At 50.7% G+C, this 15193-nt stretch overlaps 1 protein-coding gene across 4 annotated transcripts in view; it reads left to right on the top strand.

The window, feature by feature from the left end:
* Positions 1-15193, top strand: part of SH3KBP1 (SH3 domain containing kinase binding protein 1) — a 72231-nt gene that overhangs the window by 37860 nt on the left and 19178 nt on the right. For 3 of the 4 annotated variants that reach the window (XM_078877353.1, XM_078877351.1, XM_078877350.1), the window contains exons 4-5: positions 11970-11984; positions 12880-12918. The exons of the other annotated variant lie outside the window; for it this stretch is intronic. In XM_078877353.1, the coding sequence (XP_078733479.1) occupies positions 11970-11984; positions 12880-12918 (54 nt within the window). The remainder of the gene's footprint in view (positions 1-11969; positions 11985-12879; positions 12919-15193) is intronic. 4 annotated transcript variants of the gene reach the window in all.

Genomic DNA, 15193 nt, shown 5'->3' with positions numbered 1-15193 from the left:
AAATGTTATTGGGCCAAACAACCAAATCCAGGAATCTCATGCAAAAGAGTGTTTGGCACATTGAGGCTTTCCTGAATAGATAATTGACCTTTGTTTTACATTATAATTAGCGTAACTTTAAATTGGTGACAGTGGTTAACACACTGCGCGAATGAACCCGGCAATAGAATTTGATTCTCCACCACAGCGGTTAATCCCCTTTCGCCAATCCGCACTCACCAGGATGGTGAAGTATGGTCAAACATCCCAACAACGGGGATACGGCATCGAGCGACCTTCATCCAGCAGTGGATCGAAGAAGGGAACTTGCAAAAATTGCGGGAACTTGCAAAAACTGCGGTTTGATGAAAAAGAGAAAAAAAGTGATTCCCCCAACACCCTATTCACTAGGCTACTACTTTAATGTAAAGAGTCATTTCTTATTACTTCCTATGATAAGCAAGCATACTACATCACAGAAAGTGCTGGGAATATTTAAGTTCTCATCTTGTTTTATTTCAGACCTTAAGAAACAGATGGCTCAAACTTACAAAACATTGAGTCGAACAAGTTCTGTAGCTTTACAAAATGAATATGCTACAACTTCTGTAAAAATGAATAAATAAAATATTAAAAAATTAAATGTGTGCTTCCTGTTTTACAGAGGTAGCTATACAAAACAGACATCTTCTGTTAAAATAAGTGTTTTCAGTGCACAGTAACGTAAGCAATACAGTAACAGTACAGTCTTACAGTAATGTAAATTTACATACTACTAACAAAAAAGTGCAATCTTACAACTGTAAAGTTGCATAAACTCTCATCATGGTTTCATTGGCATCGCAGGGTTTGCAGCTTTTCAATGATGTCGCGTAATGAGTGACGTCACTTCATAACGTTCCCATGGCAACAGGGGAAATGGCTGCGCTTGTGTGAAGTAAACGCAACATTTTTCAACTTTCTGCTAAGATATATGTGACTTTTTGCAACGAAAATGCGGGGATTATGAAATCATGCAAGCCCGTATATTTTGCGCGCGGAAATCTGCAATTTATGCGGCGAAAGTGCGGCGTATTTGAAAAAACGCGCCCCCCGCATAAATATGCGGACTTTGGCTGATTTTGCATGGAATCATGCGATCGCATAATCGCGTTTTTCTGGAGGGACTGGTATGTACGTTGAACTTCTTTCACGCGCGTACGTAGCCAACCGTGCTTATCGGAGGTGCGGTTAGGGATGGACAACAAACCGAACGCAGAAAGCGTTCCTAAAGAAATGAGGGGTTAAGAGGAGTGGCCAGGTGTTCTTTAGACGGCGCACCATCTAATAGGTGTTTATACAACGCCGGCGATTAGAAGACGAGCCTGGGAAGACGCGGAGCGGACGCAGTGCGCCTGCGCGTGCCCTCCTTGTTTGTTGTTGCTGCTGCTGCGATATCATCGGCCGTGGCCGTTGCAGAGGTCCCACTCGTTGTGTGTGCCACACCCTTGGGTGTACGGTTACTCGGGAGTGCTCATGCACACAGTGTGCTGCATGACACGCTGCTCGCACAGCGTTTACCGCACCGCACACCGTGTACCGCACCGTTCACCATGTACCGCACCACACCTCATGTACCGCACCGTGTACCGCACCGTTCTCCATGTACCACACCGTTCACCATGTACCGCACCGCTCACCATGTACCGCACCATTCACCATGTACCGCACCGCTCACCATGTACCGCACCGTTCACCGTGTACCACACCGTTCACCATGTACCACACCGTTCTCCATGTACCACACCGTTCACCGTGTACCGCACCGCTCACCATGTACCATACCGCACCGCACGCCGTGTACTACACCAGTGCACCGCACACACCACACCATGTACCCCCACCACACCGCCACCGCACGTGTACCACAGACGGTTCTCCGCACTGCACCACACCGCTCGCTCGCCACGCTGCTCACCACGTCACCACAACAGTGGGGGTAATCGCAAGCGAGGATGGCGCGGTGGAGCCAGGCCTCGTGAAGGTGATCGATTGAACAACACAACAGAGACCTGCCACCCGCCCCCTCTCTGCCAGCGAGCCCTGCCTGAATTGATGGCCCTGCCCTACGCAAAACCAAAAATATACCGTCGCACACTGAGACCGGGGAAGTCGCACGCATCGACGGACGTGGCACGGTGGTGGTGGTGCTGCTGTTGCTTAACAGGTCATGCCGGTCAGGTTGGGTTAATCCCTGGGTTGCACAGCGAGCCCCAGCTCAGCTGTGTCTGCTTCTGGTTATGCAGCGCGATGCCAAAAAAAGGGCCCTGCCGTACGTGACACATTCTTAACTTGTCCGCAAATGTCTTTCATCAAAAGTTCCTTCTTTCTTTTTCTGCCCTGTAGCCAACTTTCTAACTCTTGCCCCCTCCTAAGAATAACTTTTTGCTTAAGTTCTCTTTCCTGCACTCGCTTATCTATTATGCCCTCGATCGTGCTGCTGCTCGTTGCTTTCCGCTCGGGAGTCGTGGTCAGCATCTGTGATTTAATGAAGAAATGCACACTTAGCCCCTTCCCCGCGTGTACATCATCTCGACATTCGGTCACATGCGGTCGTGTTATAAATCCAAGTTGCGTTGAAATCACATTAGCGTTTGCGGCTATTGAAAACCCATTCCGTGGCTGTACGTTGAAGTCTCGCTGCGTGGTCACGTCCCTTGTTTAATGATTGAACCGCAGTCCTTTTCCCTGGGGCATTTATATTTTTTTTTGCATCCGTTTGACTTCCTGCTTGTTTTGCATATTGGCAGCCCATGCGCTTTGAGTCACTATTTTAGGCCCGGCACTGTGTAGTCACACGTGTATACTTAATGTTTTGTCCAGTGGGTGTGTATGACTGAGCTCTTTGTGTTTAATGGTGGCATAAAGTGGTCTCCTGTATGTTTTTTGGTTACATTGGCCAATGACGTATTGGTTGCTGGGTGGTCTCGTGGTAGTTGTGGGTGGTCTAGTGGTAGTTGTGGGTGGTCTCGTGGTAGTTGTGGGTGGTCTAGTGGTAGTTGTGGGTGGTGTAGTGGTAGTTCTGGGTGGTCTATTTCTCCTGCTGGATGGTCGTGCAGGAGTCGACAACCAAAATAACAAACTTTTCATTTTTTTCTAATTCGGTCAAACAAAAACTCAATATTTCAAGATCCGCAATGTGAAGAACGTCTCGAAGCAGTCCTTAAAGAGCCCGGGGCATGCAGCTCTGGAGCTGCAGGTTGCCAGACCCCTGCGCTAGCGATACGTGGCCTGGTGGTATCGCTGCTTGGTCTCGTGCTAGTGATGTGTGGTCATGTTATAGTGTTGGGTGCTCCACTAGTCGTCATGGGGTTCAGGCGCTCATGCTGGTTTACCCCTTGCGGTCAAGCTGGCCTTTTGACGCCAAGCGTGGTCAGTTAGAACCTCGGGGGGTATTGGTCAATCCATAAAAAATGCCGCCGGAGCATCCCGCAAAGTGTGTGGTCGTTGAGAAGGAACTTACGGCTGCCCGTTCTGTCAGGCCCACATCAACAAGTAGAAAAATAACCGCAGTGTTCGCCGCAAGTGTTGGTAAGTCACATGTTGGTTTTCTTTGCAGTTTCGGCCAGTTTCTAAATGCCGTGCCTTCCCTTTTTATACAATGTGGCCCCTATTTTTAGAGGGAATGCGCAAAAGTCGAACCAAATGTGTTATATTGACAAGGACATAAAAACACGTACGTATGAAATGTCACGAAGGCAGCGTTTTTGAAGCACGCGTGATCCACAGGTGGTGAGCGAGGAAAAACAATCCCTCGACACCGCTTCTTCTGTAAATTATAATCTTTTGTTCCACCAAGGTCAGAGTTTAGGGTTGCGATTGTCAACAAGTCAACACAGGTGCATGCGACAGCACACACGCACGTGCACACTGTATACACACGACGCTCATCCACAAGCGAGCTAATCACCACTACCTTCCCCCTCCCTAATAGAGGTTTGTGTTGGGTTAGGTGTCGTAAATATACATGTGTCGTTAAACCCGCCACCACCCGACACAGCCAATTAGTTAGGTTTGCCACGTAAACAGAAGGGTAAAAAAAACCTCTTATGGATGATATTGGTCGCGAAAGCCGACGTGCGCATTAAACCCTCCTTTTACCCTTCGCGCTCAGTCGTTAAAGATGCCTTCCAATGGCCCATCAGCAAATTATTATTGCCATCCGCTTATTTACCCAGGAAAGCTTCACCGAGTCTCAAGACTCTCTTTCAGGAGGGTCTTGCCAAGTGTGACCTTGCTGGTACGTGAAATAGCAATTAAGTCATTTTTCACCATTGGGATGTTTTGGTCAATACCAGTTACATTGTTTGGTAAATTTGTCTTTGGGAGGAGAACACCGGACAACCCGGGGGGGAATCATGCAGAGCAGGGGTAGAAAACATACAAACTCCACGCAGAGATGGCACCCGAGTCTGGAATCCAACCCGTGCCCTTCTTGATGGGAGTCCTTGGGCCTTGTTATGGTTGCCCCCCCCCCACCAACACCATCAAGACATCGTTCTGAGACGTAATCTCCATATATATCAAAGGCAAAGTTGTGATTGTGTGTGTCTATTCAAAATGTTTAGTGTACTTCCCGACATGCAACAAACTTGAAATTTGCCAGTGGGGTACTTTCCAGACTGTACACCATGCAAACACTTTTTTTTGGTGGGGGGGGGGGTAGCTCAATAATGCATCTTTTTTTTCATGGCAAGTGAGCTGTGATGTCACATCTGTCACGTGACCCGTGCATGTGGAAGCGTAACGCATTGTAGTGTAGCGGTTAGCGCGCCGCGCTACGAACCCTACGACCCGAGTGACGATTATTTGAACCGGTCCTGGGCCTCCCCTAGGTCGACTCAGCCTCAAACGAGTAACTGCTGTGGTGTGTGAACATCGCCACTGGGGAGACAAAGGTGGCCGGGCGTGGTGGATCCAAGTCCCGGGCGAAGCTGGGTAGTACAGCTAGTCTTGTACATGTGTACGTTGAACTTCGCTCGCACCTTACGTAGCCGACCGTCCTCATCGGAAGTGCGGGGAGGGGGGCGGACAAACGAAACACCAAAAAGCGCTTCTAATGAAATGAGTCTTCTATCTAGATTATTTGAAAATGCATAGCTCCGCTGGCTTTCTAATATCGGAAGGAAGAGTGTTCCAGACGGCCGCAGAAGCGCGTCTGAAAGCGCCGCGCGATGCAGTGATTGTCTTTGTTCAATGGCTGGCCAAAAGCCGCTGCGAGGATGACCGGAGTTCGCGTGATGGTTTATGCTCCTTGACAAGATCAGCATCATCATCAGGCATGAAGGCAACCCCCACACTGTCACCATCTCCCAAGATGATCCTGTGAAGTGATCCAGCCGGCACCTCCACCAAGCGAGATGATTTTGTCACTCCATGTCCTTGGGCGGACCTCCTCAAGGGTGCGGGTCCCTCTATCTTGGCTGTCACTCCTGAGCTCATCTTGACCATCAGCCATCACCCCATCTCGCGACATGTCCAGTCCAAACCCCACTGCTATTGATTTTCAGTCCGATGAATCTGACGCGGCACATTCTCTCCAAGCAGTGTGTTATTCTGGGTTCTTTCGGTAAAGTCACGTCGAAGGGAAATAATAAAATAATATAAATATAAAACTATAACATTTTCTTGCTGTGGACTTCACACCTGATGATGATTTCTTGTGTTGCAGTCGAAACGTCGTGAGAATTTTTATATTTATATATTTTTTATTATTTCCCTTCTACGTGACTTTACCGAAAGAACCAAGAATATGAATCCCTGCAGTCACGAAAGCTCTAAATCAGTGTGTTCTTATTTCGCTCTCGTTGTGATTGCAAGCATGCACCTCGCCACGCTTCGTTGTGCAATATTCAACTTTTTGTTCTGTATCTTTTCGTCGACGTTACGTGTGCCCATAGTTCGGATAAATAGATCCGCTCAGAAGTAGTTCTGGCATCTTATCTTTCGAGGCTGTTCTCTGACGCAGGGCGGTGATAAACGCGACAGTGCTCGCTTTGAGAATTCGAAATGGTTTGATTTTCATCTCGTGGCATGCGGTTCAACCGGTGAAACGGTCGCAGCATAACCTGGAGACAAGGGGTGGAAAGCTCCTTCTGGTCAGTTTAACACGAAGGCTTTAGTGACCAATATCATCCATAATATAGGTTTTTTTGGGGGGGTTAGATCGCGTAAATATATAAATGTGTCGTTAAACCCGCCACCACCCGACACAGCCAATTGGTAAGGTTTGTCACGTAAACAGAACGTAGCCAAATTTCGATTTAAAGCTTTCGTGACTGCAGGGATTCATCTTCTTGGTTCTTTCGGTAAAGTCACGTAGAAGTGAAATAATAAAATAAAAATATTGTTGTATTATTTAAATGTTTTATTTTTATTATTTTATGATTTCCCTTCTACGTGACTTTACCGAAAGAACCAAGAAGAAGAACGTAGCCAATTCGTCACTAGTACAGCAACACCGGTTGTGTGTTGGAGGGCAAATCCATAACATTTACAATCTGAGTACGACGTTTCGCCACTAATTACAACTAGCTTCATCAGGCGACAGCTTCGTGGACTGCTGGATATGCTCTGTGTGCTGCCAGTGTGTGAGAATGTCCACAACCATCGCCGTGCATCCGGAGTGTTCCGTTGCGACTGGCAGGATGTTTGTGTGTTAATGCAACGGTCTTGTTGTGGAAGCCTGCCAATTACACGGGCAGTTCTGTTTTTGTTTGCGTACGTGCTTACATTTGTGTGTTTACATTGGGGGCCGTCCATAAATGACGTCACGCACCTAGAGGGGGGGGGGTCAGACATTTGTGACGAGGGGTGGGGGTTTGAAAAATGTGACGTCACATCAAAATGCGCAACTTTAAATAAATATAGACAACACGTTCTACTTAACTAAATAGACTTTTTAATACATGTTTTCTCCTACAACATCAGAGTGCAGTTCCACATTAAATACGCTCTACAATGGCAATAGTTTCCAGCGATTTGAAGCATGTAGCTTTGTGACGTCATATTTGAGGGGGGGGGGTCTGACTTTTTGTGACGATGGGGGGGGGGGTCAAAAATCGCCTAAAATCGCGTGACGTCATTTATGGACGGCCCCTTGTTTGTGTCCGCTGTGGGGAGTGGTGGCGTAGTGGTTAGCGGCACTTGACCAGCGGAGCCGGTCAACCCAAGTTCGGTTCCTGGCCACTGTGAACATCCGTGCTGATTAATGATCCTAGCCACGGTGAAGATGCGTGCTGATTAATGATCTGAACCGCTGTTTGGGGGCTTTGTCGAGGTCAACGCAGCCTCGGATGATTGCCTTTCGCGGTGTGTCAACTTCAGCACCGGGAAGTCGGAGGCGGTCCGGGCATGTTGCTGACGCCACCCTTCCAACGAGCGTGCCGTGCCGGCTTTAATAGGTGCTCGCTTACAGCACTTAACCCCCCCCCCTACTGTCTCTTCAAGGCTATACGAGGAGGGATCTTTGTCTCGGTGTGCCCGCCAGGGTAGCTCATCGGCAAGCCTTCTCGTTCCACTTCATCGTGAAGTCCGTCTTTTTCGCGTTAGCTCTGTAGCAGTAGCAGCTGATGCTGCTGCTGCTGCTCTCTCTACAGATGTCATTTAGTTACCGGCACACGTGCGCGCCGACCTCATTGCTCCACACCTCGCCTTTGATCATCCCTTCCGCGAATGTGCTCCCTCCATCCTTATAGCTGCATAAAAACAACAACCTCCATTTGCGACTAAGTGGCGGTGACGTCACCAAGGCGTTTGTGCCAGGCCATGTGCACGGCCAGGCCACGTGAAGTGTCGAAACACGCGTTAAATAAAATAAATACCAGCAAAGTGTGCAGCAGCAGCAGCAGTGTACCACACGCTGTCAATCGTACAACGGCAGCGAGCGGACTACTTACGCAAGCCTGTAGCGCCACCTGGCGACCGGCTTGTATAGGAAACAACAACAACTGCATTTCGTTCGACGTGCAACCCTAACGCAGCCAACTCTCGTTTTAATCTGGTGACGGATTGCCAAGGTCTGCGTTATTAGCCGCGCCCTTTGGCACCCTGTTAAAACTGGACGTCGGCTTTCAGTCGCGAGCCGTTCCTCGCTCCTCGCTCGGTGCCCGCACGACCACAGGCGGGTAGGCGAGTTTAACTTTACGAAACTATACAAACAAGCGATGCGTTTTTACATCTCCCCCCCCCCTCTCCCCCATTCTACGTAGGTAAACAGTACGTAGGTTTGTGTAGCATAATTTCCTTAGGTTTTGCATCATCCGTATTTTTTGTTTTCACTTGGCTTGCGCCCCCCGACCTCTCCCGCCGATTTACCCCGGACTGCCGAGAATAACGGTGGGGGGCAGTGGCAGCCAAGGGGTAGAAAGCGTTCCCAGAGAGGGATGGAGCGAGTACGCCCGCCACGGGGATGGAGCCATCATATCGGCTCCTGCAGGTGCCGGGAGGGTTATTGCTGAAAGGGCTCGCATAATGCGCTTGCATAATGTACGCCGACTCATTAATCCCCCCCCCCCCCCACTTTGCGCAAGAGCGCAGAAGTGTGGTCACCACATCAACGCCTCTATATAAGGAACGAAACAGGTGGACTTCACAAATCTGGCTGTCGCCTGATGAAGCTAGTTATAATTACTGACGAAACATTGTACTCAGATTGTAAACGTTGTGGCTTGGCTCTCCAACACACCGCTGTGCCGTACTAGTGACGAATTTGCATGTTCTGTTTACGTGACAACCCTTACTAGTTGGCTGTGTCGGGTGGTGCCGAGTTTTAATGACACATTTATATATTTACGCGATCTTAACCCAGAAAACCTCTTATGGAGGGTTATTGCGTTCACGACATTGCAGAAGCTTTTGTTCGGCCGGATAGAGGGGGCTAAACAGGCACGGCACAGGCTAGAGAAGAGATGGAGAGATGTAGTACAAGAGGATGTGGAGCTGAGTAGACTTGCCGATGACTGGTACCAGCGGTGTCAAGATCGGCCTCTGGAGGAGGCTCGTGAAAGACGCTGCTACTGGGCAGTTGGAGGCAGTCGCCCTCCAACAACAACGGAAGGGGGAGGAGCAACGCTCACAACAACAACAAGCGGAGCGCCGGGCGGCTAAAACACAGCAAGTGGGCACATTAGGGGGCACAGGTGGCACATAGGCCAGTCATCTCGGTCATCTCAGTCAGTCGACCCACAGGACCTGGGTCTGCCCCGTGACCTCCTGCCAACGGGCGTTCAACACTTCACGTGGCCTCAAAGTGCACATAGTCTGCCACAAGCGCCGTGGTGACGTCACCGACACTTAGTGGCGAATGGCGGTTGTTGTTGTTATATGATTAAGTGACTTTCCCACGTGTAATTCAAGGCGCAGAGTTCTCCTGGCACCCTTCGACGAGAACCCGCCCACGACGCGTGGCCGTGAGCGTCAGCCGCCACGGACGGGGATTTTTATTGTTTTTCTTTAGCTTTTATTGGAACATAACGCGAGCCCTACGCAGCACGCCGCGCGACTCGCGGAGGACAGTCCCAACGCAACTGAACCATACGAAGGAGGAGGGGGAGGTAAAAGATGGGGGAAAGAGGAGGGGGGGGGGCCCGCTGCGCCCCGCTGCCCCAGCCAAGTCGGAGGGAGGACACACACCACGTCGGGGAGAAGATGAACGCGGAGAGGAATTTGAGCGCTCGGGGGCGAGCAAAAGGCACGCGAGCCCGCGCTCGCTCTGCCGCCGAGCGTGCGGGGGCCTGTCTGCGGCGGCGGCGGCGTCTCCAGCGTCCGTCGCTTTTGTTTACGCTCGAGAAAGTCCTCCCCATCACGTGGCCACAGCGAGACGACGCTGCACGACATGACCCCGGAGGCTTGGGGAGGGAAGCGCGATGTTTTCCTGTAAACTAAAAAATTTGTCGTAATTCCAACTCGAAACATTGAATATCGTTTCCACTATCACGTGACAAACATCGCTCGCATTATTATTTTAGCTCGCCGGGTGGACCAGAGGTCACTTGAGAGGATGTCTCCCGATCTCTGCGGTATCCGCTGCTGTCGGCTGCTTTTTGATGCGAGGATAAACATAAACCTTCGGGGGGGGGGGGGAAGGGGGGAATTACAAAGGACATTCTTTTTTTAAGCCAAGCATCATTGAGCCTCGATGGGGCAACTGCCCCACACAACAGGCTGTCGAAGGGCTGCGGCCGCTGCGCTACGTTGTGGGTAGTCGTGAAGTGGTGTCCCGTGGGTTCCCCGTACTGACGAGCGCAGTGACGTGTTTGGTCACATAACGACCCATACGGTGGTGTGGGGAGTGGCCTCTCTTCCAGCAGTGCACTGACGCAAGGGCTGTGACCTGTGCTTGTGCACGTCAAGATGGCTTCGTGGCCTCTGACCTTTTGCCTGGTATGCAAGAGGTCGGGGGTTCGATCCCCACCCTGAGTTTGCGTGTCTCTCTCCGGGTCCTCCGGTTTTTCCCCCTTCACATTTAGAATCGGCACCACGCGAGTAATCGTCTGCTATAAATTTCCGCTTGATGATAAGCCACTTTCTTTGAGCTATCATTTGTGGCCAGGTTGCTTCTGCAAAAAGAGCTGTGTAGCTCAGTGGGGCCTTACCTGGTATGGTGGCGAACCGATGGCACCTTCACCACCGGTTCCCGGCCGTTCCTCGCCTCACTACTCTCGCCCTGCATTGAAGGCTCACGGTTAGAACCCTTACGCAGCAGCGTCACTCAAAATCTGCCTCGGACAGAAAAGGTCTCCAACTGTTATTCTCACATCAGTTCTTTTCCGTCGTCCCCTCGGCATGGAACTCTGTCGCTTTGCACATCCGCAACATCAAATGCACTCTGACTTTTAAGAAACATCTAAAGGCCTCTTATCTGTTTGGTCAGGCTTTCGAGCAGCCCTGAGCTTGGCTCCACGCCTCCGAGTTGTTGGCGCGTTATAAATATCTTTATTATTATGAACAGTTTTTAGTTTAATTAAAACGATGCCTTGCGTCGCCAGCGAGCCGAGCGAGCTTCTCCCGTCATCGGCCATTGTTGTCGTCTCTCATCATCCATCGGTCATCGAGCTCCTCCATAATCCATCGTTGGTGGCAGTAATGGATTTCCGTCGCTTGTTCGTCTTGCTCCGTCGGGTTCCTTGCCTTGTTGTTTCTCAGCCCCTCGTGCTTTTGTTTGGCTGAGCCGGCAGTTCGGGCATGAGCTTGCTCCACGGTTCGTGCAAATGGCTGACGGCGATCACGAGTTCAGACTGCCGTCGTGTATTTCGGGGAAATAACGAATGCTTTTACGTTTGGGTGACGCCTCTTTTTTTTTACTTTCAGTCGTCAGTGTTTTATTTCAAGTTGTTTGTTCGCTTTAGATTGGCCAAATTGGGATGGGGTCAAAATAATTTCACAAACAGTTATGATGACCCCACCCCCCCTATCCCCTCGCTTTATAAACACCAAGGGGAAAATGTGCCAAAGACACACGACCTTCTATCGTCTGTCCCAGATAAACGTGAAACGTGCAGGCGGCAAAACCATTTAATTCCCGCCAAATTCTACGGATGCGGCAATTTACAAATTGCGAGGCTGGTGAGGGCCAACGTAATGATTCTGGCCAAGTTTGTGTCGTCAAGAGCCTCCACCACCCGACACGGGCGAGCACATTTCGTTGCCGCGTGGCGTGCAGAAGCGTTTCGATGCGCCGATTCTCATCGTTGCCTCGTGGAGGTTGGTGGCTGAGCATGAGACTAAGTCGGGCATCGTCAGGACGAGTTCCAGGAAGGCAGAATAACACAAATCAGATTTAACTTCTTGCATCGGCTGCACCGGATCTGTGGCCCCGGGTGCCTGAGCTGGAGCCTGAATGACGCCCACTCCTCTTCGTTCCTTGTGTGTCCCCGTCTCTCCTTCAGTATTATTTAAATGTTTCCTCCCCTTCCCCCCCCTTCTTCTTTTGCTTCCGGGGGAGTTAACAGGCTCTCGAAAAAAGGGTACGTACTCTGCAAACAAACCTAGAAATTCTATCCCCCCTCCCCCCCACCCCTACTGAACAAAGGATAAACATAGCACACACATGTTTAAAAAAAAATTACATTGCTCAATCCTCTACAGTGCCGTGTACTATTCAATAAGGTGAGTGTGTGCGCACGCTAGGATACGGAATTCTGTGAAATCTGATGCTGGTCCTTCATTTGAGCCAGGGAGTTGTACGCATACTAATTAGCATTGTCTCCTTTGTAAAAAAAAAAATCCCTTGCCTCGTGTAATATTGTAACTACAGTTATAATGGATTTGACATTAATCTATGTTCGGCGATCAGATGCACCAGTGTTTTCGTTCAACGCACGCCGCCGTTTTGTGGGACACGTTATCGAACGTTACGGGTTGCCGCTGTGACTTTGACATGAGCTTCACGCAATTAAATCAATTAAAGTGCCGCTAATGAATGACTTTCCATTGATTTAAAATAGCGACGGCAAGATTGCACATGCGCACATGTTCGAGGCAATATTTTAAAGTCAACCGCAGCTTTGGAACAATGAAACACGTTGCTTATAATAAGAAACTGCATTCAGGAAATCTGAAAAACGTGTGTTTGCACGTTGCTTGTGATCTCTTTGAAAATGTTGCCCGGCCAGACAACTCGAAGCTGCCGTCCGCTGCGCTGATGATGTGGTGCGCACGCACACGCACTCTGCTCGTGTGCGATGGGTTAATGCCTCTTGTCTGTCTCGCCCTGTGGCTATGGCTGTTTCTCTTTTTCCCCGTGTTCTGTTCTCTCAAACGGGTCTGCCACCCCCTTCCTTGCGTGCCGCTTTCCTCTTTGCCGCTGTCCTTCTGCCCCTTCGCTTCCTCCCCTTCCCTTCCTCCACCCCCCCTCGACAGCTTTCAGGCTCCGAGGTCTCTCTTTCTTCTCCAGCTCAGGTTTGTTACTCGACCTTGTCGGACGATTCCGCTCGTGTGCGCGCGGAACGACGTGAAAGACGACGGGAGTTTTGCGGAATATTCCCGTGCGTCGGTGGCGATACGGACAAATTGCGTTTTCGTTCAAATACGGGCCGGGTGAAATGTCTGCCCCCTTCCGTGATTGTGCAAATCAGATGGCCGCAGGGAACCACATTCTCCGACTGAACGCACCCTGCTAATGGAAGTGAAAGCCAGTCCCAGCGTTTGTCTGCTTAAATATATTCTGTCGGAAAATGTTCGTCCAGAATTCTCCAGGGCTGATGGACCAGAATTTTGTTTTTTTATTTCTCTGTTGTGAAACACACTCTTATTGAATTGATTCTTTTCTACCAAAACATTTTTTTCATTTCTTCTTCTTTATGTCCACACTCAGAGACATCTAGTTGGAAAAGCCCATCTTTAATTTGAACCACAACGACCCCTTCCCTCTCCACTGTTCCAAGCCGCAGCGGTGCGGCGGAGAGCGATGCAGCCTGCGTGCCAGCACAACGGCTAGGCACCGTCCAGTGTTGTTAACGGTTACAGCTGGTCCTGTATGTACATATGTATGTTGAAGTAGGGGGCGCACAATGGTGGTGGAGGTTATGTCTGTATGTATGTTGAACTTCTTTCGCACCGCCACGTAGCCGAAGCGTGCTAATCGGAGGTGGCTACCATCGTCGGGGTGTTCATCGTGAACGTCTCAGTGCGGTTGACAAACCAAGGGGCGCTCCACACGTCGCTCCGTTAAACCGGCCCAGTCGGTGGTTTTCCTTCGACGTGAAGGCATTGGGTTAGATAAGACGTTTCTTTTATATTTGTGTTTTAGTTCGTTGTCCTTCCCCCGCACCTCCGACTGGCATGGTTGGCTGCGTACGGCGCGAAAGAAGTTCAACGTAGACGTGTGGGCAAGCGGGCGCCGATTTCCGTTCATCCTCCCGGTGTTGGTAACTGTTCCCCACGTCGTCGCCGTCATCGCTGGCCGCGTCACGGCGGTGCTTCGGTTGCGTTGGCGTCTCGCCTGAGTGGCCGCCCTCGCCAGCCGTTTACTCACCTGGCTCAGCAGGACGGTGGAAACAACGACACAGAGCCCTGTGCTGGCTTCACCCACCACCTCGTGCCACCTTTCAACAGTCACATGGGCGTGCGTGTGCACGAGTGTGGATCTGTATGTGAAGAAATACATTTATTGTGCGTGTGTGGTATTTGTGTGAATGTGGGTCAGTTTGTCAATTTGCGTGTGTGTGCATGCGATATGTGTCTTTGTTAGCACGCTGCGCTACGAACTCGGCCACCCGAGTTTGATTCCCACTCACGGCCAACACCAGGGACTGATCCTGGGCCTCCCCCAGGTGGACTCGGCCCCATATCAGTACCTGGTACGGTGTGTAACCATCGCCACTCGGGAGACAAAAGGCTGTCGGGCGTGGCACTCGCCCCCCAACCCCCTCGCGTGCAGTGCCGGCCTTCAGAGGTGCTCACGAACAGCACTTGCCCCAAAAGTCTGTTGAGGCTATACGGGCGGTGGTGGGACTTTGTCTTTGTGTAGCTCAGCAATGGTTACACCCATTCGCGCCCGGCCTATTTACGACGCCGTTTTTATGAACACCCCTCCGATATGGATGCGCTGTACAAGTGCGGTTTGTGCTGTGTAAGCTTGACTACAAGTAATTATAGTTATTTAGGCTTGCAACATGCACAGAATTCGCTCACTATCATAGAGAGAGAGAGAGGACAACTCGGAGGGGCGCGAGGAAGGCGGCCACGCGATTGAGCTGGCGCCAACAATTTCTCAAGCTCTGCAGTCCTCTGTGTATCAAGGTGCTCTCGGCCACTTCCCGAGCAGTTGATACCTGCGCCGCTCTCACTCCCTCGATAGGGCGGCCCTCGCGATGGCGTGAGGCAATCCTCCCCCACGTCGCGCCCTTTTGACTTTATAACTCCGGCACGGCCCTTTCCTCTCAAACGCCGAACTGTGCTCAAGCCCAGGTTGTGCTCGTTGCGGTGCGAAGGTGGCGGCAGATAAGGGAGACCATCGCAGGGCAACGGGCGTGACCGCTGCGGTTTCGCGCGGCGGATTTGGTCGTCTTGCAATTCGCACCTTAGGATTTGGTAGGAATAAAAAAAATATTTGCCGCCTGCGCGGTCTTTCGCGCGAGCCCGCCGTTGCTGCGTTGGCGGGTGGTGACGGTTGGTGAGCGACGAGATAGAAGAGGGGCCGCGATTCCGCGCGCCGGTCAGGCCGTCGAGTCGA

This window comes from Lampetra fluviatilis, chromosome 47 (genome assembly GCF_964198595.1).
Source record: "Lampetra fluviatilis chromosome 47, kcLamFluv1.1, whole genome shotgun sequence".
NCBI lineage: Eukaryota > Metazoa > Chordata > Hyperoartia > Petromyzontiformes > Petromyzontidae > Lampetra > Lampetra fluviatilis.
Note: the sequence above shows the minus strand (reverse complement) of the source record. Positions and strands in the feature narration are given on the sequence as shown.